The 20,072-nt window shown below is 36.4% G+C and overlaps 2 protein-coding genes across 4 annotated transcripts in view; both read left to right on the top strand.

Moving 5' to 3' along the window:
• The window catches only part of pik3c2b (phosphatidylinositol-4-phosphate 3-kinase, catalytic subunit type 2 beta), an 80,417-nt gene extending 71,420 nt beyond the window's left edge, over positions 1-8,997 (top strand). For all 3 annotated transcript variants that reach the window (XM_087273522.1, XM_087273523.1, XM_087273524.1), the window contains exons 25-33: positions 375-531; positions 700-809; positions 972-1,173; positions 1,261-1,388; positions 1,772-1,889; positions 2,673-2,766; positions 5,637-5,743; positions 5,846-5,974; positions 8,062-8,997. In XM_087273522.1, the coding sequence (XP_087129648.1) occupies positions 375-531; positions 700-809; positions 972-1,173; positions 1,261-1,388; positions 1,772-1,889; positions 2,673-2,766; positions 5,637-5,743; positions 5,846-5,974; positions 8,062-8,253 (1,237 nt within the window). In that variant the 3' untranslated portion in view covers positions 8,254-8,997. The remainder of the gene's footprint in view (positions 1-374; positions 532-699; positions 810-971; positions 1,174-1,260; positions 1,389-1,771; positions 1,890-2,672; positions 2,767-5,636; positions 5,744-5,845; positions 5,975-8,061) is intronic.
• Positions 8,998-11,485: 2,488 nt separating this feature from the next.
• On the top strand, positions 11,486-19,781 carry ppp1r15b (protein phosphatase 1, regulatory subunit 15B). Its single transcript, XM_087273593.1, has 2 exons — positions 11,486-14,078; positions 18,100-19,781. Exons 1-2 carry the CDS (start codon positions 12,330-12,332, stop codon positions 18,289-18,291), a joined length of 1,941 nt encoding a protein of 646 aa, XP_087129719.1. The 5' UTR covers positions 11,486-12,329; the 3' UTR covers positions 18,292-19,781.
• The last annotated feature ends 291 nt before the right edge of the window (positions 19,782-20,072 follow it).

Below are 20,072 nucleotides of genomic sequence, written 5' to 3'. Positions count from 1 at the left end.
AATCTGATACGGAAGACATTGGCGAACAAAGTTAAACCACTGAAGTCACATGGAGTGTTTTGAGAATATTTTTGCTTCCTTTTCTGGACTTGTCTCAAGACCATTACTGTCTATCGAGGATCAGAGAGCTCTCTCATTTCATCTAAAATATCCTAATTTATGTTCTGTAGTTGCACAAAGGTCTCAGGGGATTGAAACAACATGAGAAGATATTTAATAGCAAAATTATAATTTTTGAAGTGAACTAACCCTTTAAACATTCACATAGATTAATCAAAATGGAACGAGAATGTTTTTTGGGCTGAACCAGATCTGTACTGTTGATTATAAATGTTGTCACAGATTTTAATCTCACTTTTTTTTTTTTTTTTCAGCGACCGGGCTCCTTTTGTGTTTACATCTGACATGGCGTATGTCATCAATGGAGGTGACAAGCCATCCAGTCGTTTTCATGATTTTGTAGATTTGTGTTGTGAGGCCTACAATCGCATCAGGAAACACGCACATCTGTTTCTCAACCTGCTCGGTCTGGTGAGTGTGCAGATTTTATTTCATTATTTATTTCTACTTTTGGTTTTAGTTGTGTGTACCCACAGTGGTGATGTTAAACAATGATTTGTTTAGGGTTTGGTTATTTGAATGCTTATTTGAATTGCATTGCTTCTTTTAGGCCTAAACTTGTCAAATGTTTGTGTGCAGATGCTGTCCAGTGGAATACCAGAGCTGTCTGATGTGGATGATCTGAAGTATGTCTATGATGCACTGAGGCCACATGAATCAGAAGCTGATGCCACTATGCACTTCACCAGGTGAACACTTGGAGACTGCTTTTCTTCTTGCAATTTTTCATTTGAATTGTGAAATTTAAAGTTTAATACCAGGAAGAAAACAGAGGAGCTCATAGGTTCCTGCCATTGTATATCGATTCAACTTGTCTTCTGGCCTTTATCTTCAATCTAATTCTCTTCTAGGCTAATTGAGTCCAGTCTTGGCAGTGTGGCTACTAAGCTCAACTTCTTCATCCATAATCTTGCCCAAATGAAATTTGCGTCCTCTGAAGAGCGTCCTGTTCTGTCATTTGCACCACGCGTCTACACAATGAAGACTGACGGTGTGATTCGCAGCCTGTTTGTTTGCAGGCACATCAAAACCTATTCTCCAAGCAAAGGCTACGTAAGTCTTATGCATTTAAATTTTACTCAGATGCACTAAAATAATTAATATACATGCTCTAATGTTCACATTCACCCTTTCATGCAGTCTTATGTTGTAAAAGTGGAGCGGGAAGGTCAGCAGGGCTCACCAACATTGGTCCAGAGGACATTTGAGGAGTTTAATGAACTTCATAGTAAACTGCAGCTCATCTTCCCTTCCTCAAAACTACCAAGGTACAGTGTCAAAACTGACAAATGTGGAAAAAAACAAGTGCTCACAGAATGCGTATCACAGACCTTGACCTAAAGTGAGATGAAAAAACTCATGACTTCTGTGGAAAATAATAGAGGGTTCTGTTATCCGTGGATATATTTAGCCTGAAATCAGTGTAGGATAAGTTATGAAAGCAAAAGAAAGCTGGTCATTGAACATTTTTTCACAGTAGATCAATGTATTATGCCATGGAATGTTTAGCCAGACAGTTTTTGACAAAATAATATTCTTTGCGGAGATTCAGGATCCTTCGGGGTGTATTTTGTTATACTGTCTGTTCTCCTTGTGTAATTTAGTTCTCTTCATGTAATTCACGCTGACCCTCAATGGGCTTTTCCCACAGCTTCCCCAGCCGCTTTGTGATTGGTCGCTCTCGAGGGGAGGCCCTGGCAGACAGGAGGAAAGATGAGCTAAATGGATATGTTTGGCATTTGATACATGCTGCTCAAGAGGTGGCACAGGTAACCTTTGACCCCACTTTCATCATTGGTCTTCATAATTCTGAATTATACAATACCAATCAAAAGAGTTGGTTGGTAAATTTTCTGAATGGTGCTTTTTAAGATGGCATTTATTTGAGCTAAATATTAAGATTTACACTAACTGTTCAATTTAATATATTTTTATGGGTTATTCCTGTGAAACACAATTTTTGATGAGCTGTTTATTTGCTTATGAAATGTTTATTCTGATTAGCAAAATTGAAAAATTATGCGTCTCATTTTATTTGTTTTTTAATATAAAATATAATTATATATATATTTATTTTTAATATATACAATTGTTGTTTTATAATAACATTTTTTAAATTTATTTAAACTTTTATGACTGAAAATGAAAGCCATTTGTTAAATTCATGCTTGCATTCATCACTAACCACACTTCCATTGTGCTTAATACTTTAATAGCTGAATGGCATAATAGTCAATAGAATGTGGTTTCAGACTAGTAGTTTAATTTGACTGACGTGCTTCCTGGAAACTTTCCATGTTCTGTGAAAACAGACGCACGTTTTCAACAACAGTCCACCCACAGGCCTATATCAGTATTGAGACAGGAGTGGCAGTGCCAGCTGCCAAACCGTGTACGCTTTCACTTTTCCTGTACTGTACTGTGCTGTACATTTGCAGGATGCATCAGGATCACATGACATCCATAGTACTGCTTTGACTGTACACTTGCCTATTTTAGTTCCTGCTTATGAGTTCAACTTCAGTCAGTAACATTACCCTCTCCTCTTTCAGTGTGACCTGATCTACACCTTCTTTCACCCCCTACCAAGAGACGAGCGGGCAGGAAGTGTGGGAAATGTTGTCAATACACTACATAAACCAACAGGTCTGTTTTTTCCTTTTTGGTGTTAGACACACCCACACACACATCATATGAATCACTTTATGGATTCATATATGATAGATTCAAAGGTCGTGCAGTTTTCTGCCATTTACAGTAAATCACCATGAGTTAGTATAAAGGAATTGGACGTTTGGGCCAATCAGCTGCAGACCATGTGACTGTGGCTGTGACTAGGGGACACACCCAGTGCTTGGTCATCATTAGTCTTATCTTATACCACTAGTGCAATGCGTTTGCAACCACTCAACTTTAGGTCAGTGCTTTCTGACATGAGTTGGCACAGGGGTCTTCAATGAAATCCAAATGTACTTTTTCTGCACTTTAATATATTAATCAAAATAAATGTAAATTTTTTCCTCTCTTTAATTGCGTTGCTACATGAGATCACAGTTTTTATAATCTAATAAATTCCTGATGAATAGAATCAAGCATACTTTTCATTTTTGATTAGACCATCTCTTCAGAACAAGGTTATAATAGTTTTGGACTTTTCTATAGTTTTACGTTTTATTTCATTTTTAATTTTTGTTTTTAAATTCAGTTAGTTTTGATTAGTTTTTTAAAGGTAGATTTACTAGTTGTTATTAGTTGTTATATTTTGAAATAGCTTCGTTTTAGTTTAGTTTTTATTAGTTTCAGTATTTGTTTTTTTTTATAAGGATATTTGTTAGGTGCAAGATCATCAGAATAAATATTGTACAACCAAAGATACATACAGTTGGAAGTCAGAATTATTAGCCCCCTTTTGATTTTTTTCCCCTTTTTTAAATATTTCCCAAATAATTTTTAACGGAGTAAGTAAATTTTCACAGTATGTCTGATAATATTTTTTCTTCTGGAGAAAGTCTTATTTGTTTTATTTCGGCAAGAATAAAAGCAGTTTTAAATTTTTTTAAAGCCATTTTTTGGGACAAAATTATTAGCCTCTTTAAGCTAATTTTTTTTCGATAGTGTACCGAACAAACCATTGTTATACAATAACTTGCCTAATTACCCTAACCTGCCTAGTTAACCTAATTAACCTAGTTAAGCCTTTAAATGTCACTTTAAGCTGTATAGAAGTGTCTTGAAAAATATCTAGTAAAATATTATTTACTGTCATCATGGCAAAGATAAATTAAATCAGTTATTAGAAATACATTTTTAAAACTATTATGCTTATAAATGTGCTGAAAAAAAATCTTCCCTCCATTGAACAGAAATTGGGGGAAAAAATAAACAGGGGCGCTAATAATACAGGGGGGCTAATAATTCTGACTTCAACTGTATTTTGAAACATTTATTCAGAGGACACATGAACACTACCATAAACCCATCCTCAAATTAAAAAACAACAGCCCACAAGATAGCAGCCCTAAGTACAATATGTGTGCAAGGCTGCTTCTGAGGTTAAATACACAGTAGTGATGGGAAGTTTGGATCTTAATCGTGAAATGAATCTATAGTGACAATCCTCCCATGTTAGGACTCAACATACCAAAAATATGTGGTCAGTAATCAAAATGTCATGCTCACCATGATCTAAAAGGTTTCTCACCAATCACGTTTTGCAACCCAACTGAAACATGATTCACTTAAAGTCCATTATGTCTTTCTGTTATGAAATAAACATGTTTTTTTGCCAAATTTTCAAATTTAAGGCCTCAGTTTACCCGCGCTTCAGTTGTTCAAGTTTAGTTCAGTCACAACAGGCTATCATGTACTGTTTGTGTTCGGTTCACTCAATCACGCATGCGCAGTATTATCGTGATTTGATCACGATATGATCGCAATCACTAATACAGAAATAAACCCTGTTATTGGGCATAAATGTGTTAAATTAATCATTTTAAGTCTCTGTATTTAATGCTGTCACCATGCTGCTGTTATGCCCACTCGTTGTTTTTGTCGCGGAGCAATAGTGAAGATGACTGGAGAAGAACCGGCTTGATCTGGCCAATCGCATCAAGATTACAGAACGGGTCAAACACCTGGCAGAGCAAAGTTAATAGATTTACTTCTAAAAGGCATACATTAGGCTTATATATTAAATACATTTACAAAAATTAAAACGAAGGATGTATTAGCTCTAATTTTAGTTAGTTTCAGTTAATTTTGTATATACACAATACAGTTTCAGTTCTGGTTTTTTTTTTAAAGTACTCTCGTTTTTATTTTAATTTTAGTTAACGAAAATGTTTTTTGTTTGTTTGCTTTAACTATAATAACCTTGCTCCAGAACTGGGGTCAAAGCAAAATAGTGTATAAAGTAGTCAAATTTTGTTTGTTTTAAATGATCTGGTGAAAATTTGTTTGATTTAACTGATGTCTTCATTTTTTGACAGCCCTAGTGTTATACAATATCAACAGTAATGTTATGTAAATCTTTTTTTTCCACATAGCTTTTTAATCGATTAGTTCACAATAACAATAAAAAAGTTGAGTTTTACCCTTGCAAACAGCAAGTTGTGTTAATGATATAAGCTGTTTTCTCACACAGTATAACCACAATATAACCGGGTGCATATATGAAACTCTTTTAGGAAGGTGGTTTTTAGTCCCTTGTAATAAAATCAGGTTTATATGGATATTTGAAAAACACGTGTAAATGCTTCAATAGTTGACAATTTATCAATGTGGGTTAAATATTAAAAGAGTCATTGTGAGTAAAAGCTCCAGTGTGGCAGCCGTTGCGCCTGCCGGGTCACCCTATCTGATGTGTGATAAAGGTCACTGTTCAACAAGTTCCAGCCTTGTCAGTCTGAACACTGGAAATCCAATTACTTTATTTACTTAATCCACCTTTAATGTGCATTGTAAACCAAACACACACCTGTCTGACCACACTAAATCCAGATTTTCTTTTCCTCCAGATGTGTCCTGGGCTCCTGTGCCTGGTGCAATGGCAGGTGAAGTGAAACTGTCGGTTCTCTACAAGAGTGACAAGCTTTTCATTATGGTCATGCACATTAGAGGCTTGGTGAGTGTCTGGTATTACTCACAGTATATATGTAAAAGTAAGTGCACATGTAGAAAAAATGTTGAGTTGATGCTCACCAGTGTGGTATGGATCCTCCTCTAGCAACCTTTGCAGGATGGAACAGATCCTGATCCATATGTCAAACTGTACCTCCTACCAGACCCTCAGAAAACCAGCAAAAGGAAGACAAAAGCAGCCAGACGAACATGCAACCCCACTTACAATGAGATGGTGAGAAAACTGCGTCATTACATGACATCCATAAGGGATTTCTTTTTTTTTTTGTATCACAAATAAACACTTTAGCAGTACTGTTCATTAGGTCTGCTTAGGTGTAAGTTAGTGGTATATGGTTTTGTTGAAACTATGTTTGGTATTTGAAAATGTTTTACAGCAGGTTTCTGGTGGGTAAACGACATAATTCTGCAACAAAGTCTCGCCAATCAGGAAACCGTGACAAGCAGATCCTGCTAAAATAATACTTGGTGCACAAACCAGTTTTACAAACCACTTTAAATGGCATCTCTGTCAGTCCTGCTACTGTACTGTATGTTCCCAACTATTGAAGTATTTATGTATGTAGATATTTTGAAAGTTTTCGGTTTAATACCAGAGGGTATTTTCAGAATAAACATATAAAAACATACTACTTTTATTTATTTTTATTTTACCTAAATTTTGCCAATTCATTTACATGATGGAGAGTTTTAGCGAATACGCTAACTTTTGGAAATTCAGTCACAAAGCATAATGTTTCTTAAAATCATTGTCATTGTCTCAATGCAAATTATAAAAATATCGTCACCGTAGAATTATCTATATTTCTATCTGACATTTTTATCAAAATTGAGTTATTGACATACTCTTATTAAATGACAAATTATTTACATTATAGGATGTTTTTTTTGTAAGTACTTTACATTTTAAGACTTTTTTTATTTAAAAACCAAATATTACACACATACTGTTTGCTGGGAAATGCAAAAACAATATTTTTTTGTGAAAACAGTCTATAGGTCTATATCAAAAATGGTATATGCACACAGAATTTTAGGGTGCTTTTACACCTGTGAATCGATTATTTCTTTCTTTTTTTGTTTCGAAACAGGGATTAAAATTGCTATATTGTTGCTCTTTGTTCTTGGTGTGGTTCGCTTACACATGGCAAAGTTTCTAAATGGACCACAATAGCTAAAACAAGTCACGTACGAGTAAAATTTCCTCACATTGGTCAGAGTTTCAGTGTATATTTTAGAGTCCCACTCAGCTGTCATACATCCTTATTTTAATTTATGGAGGTGAGTAATAAGATATCATAAGCCAAAAGCTGCGCTTTAATTTTGAGTGGTGACACCCACAGACGTCGTCACCAAATATAAATCAGAGGTAAAACTTTCTCATACATAGCAGTTGGCTCATGCATTATAGGCTTTACATTACAGAAAGAAATAAACTAAGGAGTGTATTACAGTTCTAAAGAAAATTTCAAGTGATAAATGATCTTAAGTAAAACAAATACATTTATAGAGCTGGTATATAAGTAAACTATTTCACTCACTTGTGAAATGGAGGCCACTTGAATGTTTTGTGAGCACAATAAAGTGCAAACAATATGCCATATTATCTGATAATTGTAAAAAATATTTCCAAAAGGCAGTTGTGTAGAGTGTAAAGCCACATAAAATGACACAAATACAATGTATATGCCGAGCTCAGAGGCTCATCATCTGGAATCAGCTCAGTTGACATGGCGGCGACCAGCGAGACCTAGCTCTCACTCAAGTGGCCACGCCCTTAATTATGCAGACTTAATATAACTTAATATAGACGAAACGAATGAGTTATAAATAAATTCACCATATAGTCCATACTTGTATCTGTGTATAACTGAACAATGATTTTTGTGAAGATGTATAGTGATCAAATTGACATCGCCACCTACTGGCCTGGCATTCAAAGTAAAGCTTTTCTTGTTTTTTTTTTTCATGTCTTAAAGTGAACATAAAAAACAAAACAGTAAAAGATTTCAGTCAGTAGTTTTATATTCATACATGGTTTTGAATTCATGTCATTTACAGCACTCCATATGATTGTATGTCTTACCTCAGTTATAGCAAAGAGTATAGGACTTTGGTTAAAGGTGTTGTACATTTTATTTTCAAATCCTTATGGTTCAAATGACGGTTTGCAGTACTCTTATGACTTGTAAAACAATACTTTTTATTGGAGCAATATTTGTGTAATCAAGACTACTATAAAAATACTCAGCTGTTTTTTTTTCTCCAGTTTTCCTGACTACTTTTTCTCTCTTTTCACAGTTGGTGTATGATAAAATACCACGTGGCGATTTACAGCAGAGAACCGTTCACCTGCGGGTACTGAGTGAGGGTGCATTCTGGGAGAACACGCTTCTGGGTGAAACCATCATTCATTTGAAAGACCTGACCCCTGGCCATCGCTGGGTGGACTGGCATCAGCTTGGCACCAGAGGCTCCGACACAAACCGCTAGCATTTGCTGATTCCCAGCGGAAGTGAAGGATTTCACCGTTGTCTTTCACTGTGCATGTGTTTGTGTCTGTCTTTGCTTATGGGTAGGGAGTTGGAGATGCCCAGCTGCTTAGAAGGCTGTTTCCCCCAGTGGGGGTTTGTGTTTGTTGAATCTCCTTCCCAGGAGACGTGTAGATTTGGTGATGAAGGGTCATCACTTGATAACTTTTCTGGTGGGGTACCGTGCACCATGTGAGCCAGACCTTGAATTAAAGAAAGCGGTTCTTGGTAACACTATGGGACAAAAACCATTTGGTGGCACAAGGATTGGCAGAAAAAAACTATTTAAGAACTTCCATATGCCATATTTTTTGAGGGGGTTCTGCAAAATTCCTGTCCATGAAACCTTAAAGCCCCATTTTTGTTATCTTGAGACTGTTCATGGAAATTTAAGTTATTTTCTTTTTAAGATGTTTCCCTATTGCGGCTCAATTTTGAGCTATCTTTTTTGTTGTGAATGTGAAGAGTTTGGATTTAAAGGTATAGAACTTTTATAACATCTGTGATGCTTATTTTAATAACTAAAGAGAATGCGAGTAAGATCAGTAGGGTTGGAATACTGTAAATGCTGAGAAAATGAATTTGATGTGATGTATGGATTGTAAATGGGCTTTATCCCATTGTATTCCTTTCTAGACTGTTCCTTCTAATTTCAGATCATGTTTTTAATGTTTATTTGCACTTAATAAATGCACAGAGAAACTGGCTTGAACATTGTAAATGTTTTTTTATTTTTGTCATTGTTGGATCACATAAAGCGCTAAAGAGATGGTCCAACGATCAATGTCAAATGCAAAATACAAACATGAGCATTGCATGCACTAAATCCTTGGTTGGATTTATTTGTAAATCTCAATTACGCATGACTGACCGCAACAATCCACTTTACTGAGACATCGCTGACTTTATCCCATATTGGGCTGTCATCACACTGAGGTAAGAATTACATCAGACTGGGGTTTATCATAAAGGCTTTAATTGCCTGTCTGAACCATCTATGGTCTTACACATTTCTCATTGTCCTGAAGCTCCTCCAGAGAGTTCTGATGACATAAATGTCTCATTCCTCCACGTTCATCTATCAAATTAAAACATTGCGCCGAAAGCAAGTTAAATTAGGACAACCTGGGAATCAAATTCTGCTCTCATGGCAAATAATATAAAGTCTGCATCTAAAGTGAGTAAAATGCAAACAAATAAACTAGACCGCAGTTGGATATTTCTTCTGTTTTGTGTTTTCGTTTGTTATCTGGTTGGTTGTTGTGTACATTTGTGTGAGTGAGGTTCACTAGTGAATTGTTTAAAAAGACAATAGGCAACACATATGCTTTAGAACTCAAGATGAAAACAATCTCACAAAGTTTTATATTTATCAAAGCTGTCTACAGTGCACATTGAATCTCTTAGTTATAATGAAAGAATACACAAGTCTGTACAACTCAGTTGATTTTGAGCATAATTGTCTATTTACATTTTTATAAAGTATTTTTTAGCATATTTGTCAATGTAATAATCCTTACAGCCTAATTTGTTTTAGATTAAATATTTGGTTGTATAATGTAGCTGCCACTTAGCATGTATTTGACCTTTTCATCCTTTTCCATCTATCCAATCTTAAATACTGCTCAGAAAGTTATCTGAGGTGATCTACCACTTTGACATTATATAAATGATGGCTTTTTCACGGTGGATGAGAGAGCTTAATAGGCTGCAATTTAAGAAAACACGTGCAATTACAAAAAAACGGCAGCAGATTGAGAAAAGAATCTTCATTAGTTTGACAGCACACGTCCTCATAATGCATACATGGATTAAAAATGCACAGCATTTTCTCACAACGCAAACAATTCATAAAGCGCGCTGCATTTTCTTACAATGCAAACAATTTATGATGACGCGCTGCATTTTCTCAATGCAAACAGTTAATAAAATGCATTTTCTCACAACACAAACAATTTATGATAACGTGCGGCATTTTCTTACAATGCAAACAATTAATAAAACGCACTGCATTTTTTTACAATGCAAACAAGTTACGATGATGCGCTGCATTTTCTTACAATGTAAACATCTAATAAAAATCGCAGCATTTTCACACAACCCAAACAATTAATAAAATGCGCTGCATTTTCTCACAATGCAAACAATTTACCATAACATGCTGCATTTTCTTACAATGCAAACAATTTACAATGACGCGCTGCATTTTCTCATAACGTAAACATTTAATAAAACGCGCTGCAAATTTTACACAACACAAATAATTAATTATATGCGCTGCATTTTCTCACAATGCAACCAATTTGCAATAACACACTGCATTTGATCACAATGCAGTTCACAATCCATCAGGTTATTGGGTTCCCTTGATATATTTTCGTTGTGTTCCAATGTTTTTTGTGTTGTGAGAAATTGTAGCGTGTTTTCGTAATTTGTTTGCGTTGTGGGAAAATGCAGTGCTTTTTTATGTGTGTGTATTGAGAAGTTTTGCAGCACGTGTGCTATCAAACGGATGAAGATCTTGTTTTAATTTGCTGATGCTTTTTTGTAGTTGCATGTGTTTTCTTAAATTGCAGCACGTTAAGCTCTCTCATCCACTGTACTTTTTAAACTCAAAACCGTTTAACTTTTTATATTCATAAAGTGATAATTAATCATTAATCTTAGACAACGATGATAAGGCTAGTTCATTTATTTTACAGATTGTATATTTTTCTCCCACTTAGTGTGAGTTCGCCCTGAAAGTGCTCCTGCCTTTGTGCTAAATGAACAGCTTCTGCGTGTATTGATATTCACTGAAAATCATAAGAGAAAGAACAAAGTATATATTTTCATACAGTGTGCACGGTCAATTCTTCATGAAGCATTAGTTCTGTGCTTGAGGGATTCTGCAGGCAGTTTCTACAAAAAAGTCTTTGCACCAAAGCAAAAATTGATACATCAGATAAGATTTGTGCTGAAAGTCTCCCTGGAGAAACTCTGACAAGATAAGTAAAAACGACTAGAAGAAAGTATTAAAGATTTAGAATGTCTTGAGGGATTTCAATATGTATTGCCTAAGCATTGCGTGACATGTTCTGAACATCTTATATAACACACACGTTTCAGAGTACAACGTGAGATAGAACTTTTACCACGGCCCCTAGTAAACGCGGTGCTGCAGCACTTTAGAGACGCTCCCTTACGGCTTTTCTGATGAAATCTCTCCGCTTTAGCTCCGCGGCTAGCGAGCGAGACGGCGACGTCAACGAGTCTCTATACCAAGTATTTCTGTTTAAAACGAATTTAAAGTGATTCGGTTTTTGTCGTAACTTTAAGGAGAGCGCTTTGACTCGATTTTGATGATTCAGCCGTTTTTTCTCCAACAGCGTACAGTATTTTCGTCCGAAAACGCGGCTCGATTGAGGTGACAGAAGACTGACAGTTGAAGAACCGACGCTCGCTTCCTCTAAGACGTCAAAATGGCTTTTGTTTCAAGCTTTCCTTTGGAGTTTACCAGCCTATTTTACTCTTACAACACTTCAAAACGCTTGTCAATTCCTTCTGCTGTTTCCACGATCCCTTCAACCCGAAATAATTGGTGTTATTCTCCTCAGGACGGCACAGTTGGCGGCAACGCTGCGGTCAATATGGACGCTGAAGCTGTTCGCGCGAGCCGGGCCGGTCTCCAAACAGTCTAAACGACATGGACTACTTCATTAACCCCGGAGAATATTTATCAGCCCTCATGGATGGTGTTAGAGGCTGGAAGGAATGAGAAACGCAGCGTTTTACTTTGTTCGTAGCTAACATTTAGCCCCACATTAAAAGCTGCGCTAGCCAGCTAAGCCTTATAAGGCCATATTTAACGTTAGGTTGTGTTAAGGCTGTTATGTATATTAGTAACATTGAGAGACATTTAAGCTTGACATTATAAACCCGAGCACTTTTATTCAAACTCAGTCTAAACAACGTGGAGCCAATTGTAGAAGAATTATATAATTTGTTTTATTTTCTTTCAGTTTATGTAGTTCACCTCATTTCATATTTTTCAGAAGTATGAGCACACATGGACACTTTATTCCAGGGGACACGCGGTCCGCGCGTGACGGTGACGAGCGCACTGACAGCTCGTGGATAAGCGTGTTCTCTCTGGTCTCGAGGCCTGCGTGGTCTCTCCTGCAGAGGTATTTCCCCGGAAAGACACAGACTGCATTTGAAATGAAGTCACACCTTGATATCGGAAACTCTTTAACGCCTCTGAACGTCGCATACCTCCACTGCCAGCATGAAAATGCTGCATGCGTGGCCCCTGGAGACCCTGGCACTCTTGCCTGGTTCACACAGGAATCACTGAGTGAACTGGGAATTCAAAACACTTCCCAGAAAGATTTCAGCCTTCAAAAGCAGGCATCAGTCGGATACTTGGGAACAGCAAGAAACATGCTGAGCCAGGTGTTATTGAACACCCAGGAAAAAAAGCGTGCAAAACCTGAAAGCGCTTGCGATTTGTGCCCGGATATGGTGTCTGTGCGATCCACTAATAGCTGGTGGCAGGGAGGATTTTTGGAGGCCAATGACAGACCTCCAAACTTGCTGCTAAATGTAGCACAAAGCAGAAAAGAGACTGATACGAGCTGGCAGCATTGTGGAGAACATCACAGTGTTGGCTATTGTCAAAGCAATGATGGGCCATCAATGCACAACGAAAGCGCTAGACCCTTGTGCTCCAAAGAGCTGACCCACAATGCACTGCTGCACATGTCCAAAACAGAATTGCTCTCAAACTCATACCAGCTTCCACTAGATGTTGAGCAGCAGCTGCTGGTTTGTGGTAGAGCCTACAGTGAAGTGGCTGTTTTGACACCTGACCAAGATAATGGCTACTCCAGCTTGGAGGAAGAACACTCGAATAGTAAGCTTCATATGAAACTGCTTTCCAAGGAACAGGAGGTGTCGGACACAACCAACCCTGTTGCCTCCGAAGACGACTCATCTCAGAGTAACACTACAGGGAGTGAGCTACAAAGCCTACCTATCTTAAGTGAGGAAGAAATTAAGGGAGGAGAGGAAAAGGAGTCTGAGAAGACTGTAGAAGCCGCTGCTGATAATGTATCCCTTTTAGCCACGCCTCAGTGTGAAAACAAGGTCATCGCTTACATCATGGGTAGCCCTTGCAGTGGCGAATCTGAATCGGAGGAGGATGATGATGATGATGACTGGGATAGTAATGATGATGATGATGGCTTTGATAGTGAAGGCTCATCCCACTACTCCGATTCGGAGGACCTTGATGACAGCGACGATGAATCCGAGGAAGATTCAGATGGAGAGGAAGGCAACTCTGAGGCTGAGAGACTGTGGAATTCTCTGTGCCAAAACGGGGATCCTTATAATCCAAGGAACTTCACAGCTCCTATAAGGACAGCCACCAAGCCAAGCCCTGCAACTACAGACTCGCCGGTCTCAGAGTCTCCACCAGCTCATATATCCTCCCAGCCATCTTCGCCTTCGTCATCATCACCCTCACTTTCAGAGAACGAGTCCAGCGAAGACGTCTGCGAGATGGACGAGGAAGAGAACCGGAGATTATGGAACTCTTTTAGCTGCTCAGCAGACGCGTACAGCCTCCTCAACTTCCAGGCCCCTGTACAGACTAAAAAAACCCCCAAAGGGTGCCGTAAGGAGAAAGCGCCTGGAATGCCACACTATAAGAGAGAGGAGGCTGAGGAGAGGCTGGACAGTGGATTCTCAGAGATTTCCCCTGTGCCATGCTCAAGCAGTGCCACAGCCATTCACTTGAAGAAGGTTTGTATAATTATGACCATAATTAATGCATTGTTGCATTCCAGTTCAAATCTGTGTATATAATTATCTTTCTGAACACTTCTAAAGTGAGACATAGTGTGGTTGCATTGAGAACATCTGTTTATGTCTAGAATATAAGAATGAGTCAGATGGAGACTTGTTAGTTCTCCTTTGAATCATTCTTGGTTTCAGTTTTGTATGCAGTCCACTTAAGTTCAACACAACGTTTCAAATCATTATATATGCTTCAAGTCCTGGAAGTTAATATTAAAGTATTGGGCTAGCAATTTCTGTGTAGGAAAGTTAATTTTAAACAGTCAGCATGCTCCTTTTTTAATATGTAATATAGTTCTTTTAGATAAGATAAGATTTTATTGATCACCTGGAGGAAATTATAGTTTGTGCAGTGGTGGTAAACGTGGCTAAAACCGTTGGGTAAAAGAAAGTGCTATCTTTTAATAAGGTGCAATTAGTGGACAGTAGTTAATGTTTATTCAATATCTCATAATTGGGTTCATGTTTTAATATGCATCACTGTATAGGTTTTTGGGGACACATAAGATATTTAATATATTTTTTTAAATAATTACTTATATTCAGCAAGAGCACATCGATAAAATTATAGAATTGGAAAATATTAGTTTTGCACTGATTAAACATATTGGTCTGATAAACATGTAAAGTGCACGCAGTGCTTTTTACTGGGTGTCCGCCTGGGTTCTAAAAACTCTTAATGTCCTAAATTTCAAAAGCTATATTTTAGGCCTTAAATTCACTGAAATATTATGTTGTATGTAATTGATTAAATTAGTAATTAAATTATTAATATTAATATGTGTTAATTTTGTTTTGTTCAAGTAATGCTACTCGATTGGGTGGACATCCATCTAATCACCAACAATACATCCAAATAAAACCTTATTTTTTCTCTGTTTCATTTTTTTAGTGCAAAGAGATACAATTTACAACAGCTGTTATATATATATTTTTTTACAGAAAATTACCCAAATTAAATTTCTTAATCAGAAAAAATAAAAACAATCACGTTACAATCACATAAGTCTAAAATTTTATACTTAATGGTCTTATATAGGTCTTAAAAAGTCTTAATTGTGACTTGATGAAATCTTCAAAAAACCTGTTTCTAACTTAAAAAATTTACATTTTGAGCAGCAAATCAAAACAGCAATTGTTTTGGAAGGATAATGTGACACTGAAGAAGGAGAGTTGAAAATGAACATTTTTAATTCTCAAGTACAATACATTTTAAAAATATACTAAAAATAGAAAAATAGTTAAATTGTACAATTTTATACTATCATATTTAGGCGTGGCGGGTATAAGATTCTGACGGTATGCTAAACTTAGATAAAAATATTGCGGTTTGACGGTGTTGTGATGGCTCCTCTACAATATGTTCTTTTAAATGTCTGGATAGAAAACAAAAACGTTTTTTCCCCATTGAACACAAAATATTGTATTTTGAGAAACATTTACAGCAAACATGTAAGGCTAAATAATTCAACTGTATCATTGACTCCTAAAAAACAAAATAAAAAAAATCTTACACATATTGAAGGAACAGTACAACAAAATTTTGGCGGTTTTAAAGCTTTGACTTTTTTTAAACCGCAGTATACCTTGAAAACGGTTCCTGTCCCATGCCTAGTCACATTTCACTGTGCTTTTAATTAAAGTCATTGCTTAAATATTTTTATAGACACCAAACTTTACTGTGGTAATGCAAATTAAACAATTTATTTTTAACATTTCTAATTAGTGTGTTTTAAAAAGAAGATCATTACATCAATACATTGACATTTATTTTTATAAAAAAAGTTGTAGTTTATTATACTATGTTGTAGAAATGTTGCTCATTGCTGCTTTTGTTGACACCTAATGCATTAACTAATATGATTTGAACCTTAAACTGTTGCCAAGAAAGCGAACAACAGTTAAACAATAATAAAATAATAACAGTAAAAATATACAGAATGTTTTGTGCCTTCCACTTGTTTTCAGACAATGGTTGATGGCATTCCACCTCAGACCAACAATAGGATATTACATGCATCATAATCATCTTTTGTTTCCTATACAGTGCATGATAGCAACAGTTAATCCTCTTTAGTTCTGTCTTTGTGCCTTAAATCCATTCTCTGACAATATGGCAGTATAGGGCAGCCTGAGAAAATGATGTAAAGCTGTGCAATATAATTTTTTAGTTTTTTTCCCCTCCTCGTCTGTGATCTGATGCAATGGTTCCATTTCGCTGTCTCCAGGGAGACTGAGTTCGTGCTCTGCCCATTACTCATTATCACTTTATAGCGAGCTGCATTTCATGACTCTGGCATCACAGTAGTCCGAGTCATTAGCTTTGGTCTTGAGGTGATGCTGCTCTCAAACACTCAGATGCTTTAATCACGTACTCGCACACATTTCAAATCAACGGTTTAAAAGGAATTACATGTTTCTTAGCAACAGTGAATGAGTGAGTTTGAAATAAATTTCCATTTCAATCCATTGTGAAGCAAAAACAACAGTGTCTTCACATTCGGCAGATTGGATTAGATTGAAACATTCCCATGTAGTTGATCTCACTGAACAAGTTGAATGATCCTTTGTCCACTTCCAAATGAATTCGTACAATTCCACTGAAATGTCAGGGTATCCGCGGGGTCATAAACTCTTTAAATGTCTTAAATCTCAAAATGCTAAATTTTAGGCTGTGAAAAGTCTTAAATCTACTGACATATAGTTTATTATCAGGTCTTATTTTCCTTTGTTCATGTATAGCAACCCAACCCTAAAACAAGTCATGTGTGAGTAAACATTCCTCACATTGGTCAGAGTTCCACGCTTTATTTTTCAGAGTCCCGCTCAGCTGTCATGTGTCCTTAATTTATGACGATGAGCAATAAGACATTATTGGTGAAAAGCTGCACTTTAGTTTTGAATTGTGACACCCACAGACATCGTCATCAAAAAAAAAATCAGAGGTTAAAAATCAGAAGCTAGAATTATGCATTGCAGGCTAAAAGAGAAATAATAGATAAACGTTCGGTCAATTTTCCTAAATGATTAACAGCTCTCATTAATAGTTCTGCAGCCTTTCACTTTTGTGACCTGAAACGCACATTTACCAGTAGGAATGACTTCCCGGCCTACTCATAATTCTCTCTTCATATATTCGTATATGCCTATTACATATTCATAATACACTGTGATATAGCTGTGTGCGGATTGTATTGTTTTCTCACTACAATTGATCTGCTCCAGAGTTCATTTCAATCGAGCTGAGACCACCTCATTCAGGTGATCTCGGACTGATTGATTTGGCGTGCATCCAAGCGCGAATGCTGGATTCACATATGCCGAACAAACTAACAAACATACTAACTGGGGAAATGTGCCAGGTTCCAAAACAAAAGTCTAGGTGTGAAAGAACCCCAAGTTTAAAATTTCCTTCATAATGGTCTTAAAAATGTATTAAAAAGTCCTAAATTTAACCTGGTAAAACCTGCAGAAACCCTGAATGTGACACAATATATGCGACAATATGTCAATGTGAATGTCTCAATTTGAAAACTCTTTTAGACATGATAAAAACATGTTTAGCCCAGGACACATTGTTTTTTGAATTCTTGGTAAGTGCAGTAATACATGTAGTTTTTTTATTTTGTATCTTAAGGTTTAGTCTTAAATTCCAATTTTAAAATGCAGACTTTAAATGCAAATCATTAATTTTTTTCGGTATGGATAAATCAAAGAGAACCAAGAAGTTGTAGAATGCGCTACAATAGACTGTCATGGTTTACAGTATATTTAGATTTCCATATTTACAGGGCCATTTTCAGTTTATTTTATTTTTTAGTTGATTGGCTCCTGGCAGTCTTTGCTTTCAAGAATGGAAGGTTTTAATGTAACGGTCTTTACGTGAAAATATAAAAGATACAAGAAAATTAGTTTAACATTATGAAATGAAACTTGACTCAGATTTCTTTTAATATTTCTTTCACAGGTGACATTTGTAGAGGAGGTGGAGGAGTTCTATGCCAGCAGCGACGAGGACCGTCATGGACCCTGGGAAGAAATTGCTCGCGACCGCTGTCGTTTTCGGCGTCGTGTTCAGGAAGTTGAAGAGACTATAAGCTTCTGCCTTTCTCCTAATTTTCGCCTGGACATTTTTCAAAGACTCTTCAGTTCTAGCTAATTAAAAAAACCTTGTGTGGCAGTAGATGTAAACAATGAATGACAAATTATATATATATATATATATATATATATATATATATATATATATATATATATATATATATATATATCCCAGTAGTTTAATTCAGGGCATCAGGCAGCCCTTTAACTGTTCAAAGGGCTCACAAGTCACAAATCCAAGGAACTCCACGGTTCCTGCCAGGGAAGGTCACCTCACTCAATTTGTGCTAAAATGTTTTGTGTTGAGTGTCGTGTGAGTTTTGGAAATATGCATTTTGCTTTTGTTTTTCAAGTCATACTGTCATTTTCAGCCATTAAAGCAGTAGTTCACCAAAACATAAAAATTTACTCACTATTTACTCTCCCTCAAGAGTTTCTTTATTCTCTTGAACACTAAAGAGGATATTCTGAAGAAAGTCGAAACCTGTAACCATTCCTTAGAATGAAAAGCAAATACTACTAAAGTCAATGGTTACAGGTTTTCAGCTTTATTTTTTCCAATACATCTACTTTTGTGTTCAGCAGAAAAACGTCAAGCAGGTTTTGACAAGTAAAGGGTGAGTAAATAATGGCAGAATTTTAACTTTAGTGTGAACTACCCTCTTAATTCATTTTGAGGAAAAAAAAGAGGAACTACTCATGTTATGTCTGTTTTATCACATGATTCCCATTCAGAAAACGATTTTGCTTGCTTTCATGCTTTTTGGGAAGTTAATTCATGGACTCAATTGATGTGGTTTTAGTGACGCTTACACACAAACATGCACTTCAGCCCATTAAGCAACACTAAATTGAATGTTCATCTTTCACTCAGAAAAGTATTAGCGCAGAAGTATTCTTAAAGGAAAGTGAAGTGTTAGCTCTTCAATCCATGTTGTCTTCATTTTGCAGGCCTTTTTACAAACCCCTCGTGTTGTAACCTCAAAGCCAAAGATAACATACTTCTGCTCTGCAAAGAATCATTAAGCCAGGGGCGCACCGGGTGAACGATCCCCCCAGGAAATCGCTCTCATTACCCACATTAAACCTAGTGGTATTTTGCCGGAGCCGAGCAATGCTTATATCAGTGTCTGTTCCTGTGTTAGAGTGAAGATATGTGGATGTGGGCCTTAGTGCAATGTATTTGCATGATCCTAAATGGAAAGATGTCCTTTTCTCCCCCATCGCTATTTATTGGACATAACCATGTGTGGAAATCACTGTCGTGTAACGGGGTTTTTCTCTGTGCTTTGAACTGTGGCAGCTGTGACAAACAGTAAAAATCTTGACTATAAAGGTGAAATGCAGGGACAAGATGCATGTTTTTGATCTGATCTGATCTATATAATATGCTTGATGTTGAAGCATAAGATTTGTTAATCAGTACAGTTAACAAAAGCATTTTATTTTTGTAATACATTTTAGCAGTTAAGCATCTGTTATGGGATTTGTGGAAAAAAAGTTTAATCCTAATATAATTAATAATCAATAAAACACAATACAGGAGAATTGACTGGTGTACTTGTGATGTTTTTACTCTGAATATTTTATTTCTTTGCACTAGATTGCATCATATCGCGCTCAAACCTGTAACATTGGATTGATAGTGACTATCATACTGTACTGTTTTTCTTGTACTGATTTAGAAAGCAATTACTGAAATGGCATATAGTCTAACAATAGTTCATATATCAAAAAATATTGTCAGTTATAATCATTTAGGGAAATATAAAAAAAAATCACTGCAGCCCTAAATAACTTATTTTTAAAAGTCTTTATACCACTATCCTGCAAACCAGG

Source organism: Danio rerio, chromosome 11 (assembly GCF_052040795.2).
Source record: "Danio rerio strain M-AB ecotype USA chromosome 11, GRCz13ab, whole genome shotgun sequence".
NCBI lineage: Eukaryota > Metazoa > Chordata > Actinopteri > Cypriniformes > Danionidae > Danio > Danio rerio.
Note: the sequence above shows the minus strand (reverse complement) of the source record. Positions and strands in the feature narration are given on the sequence as shown.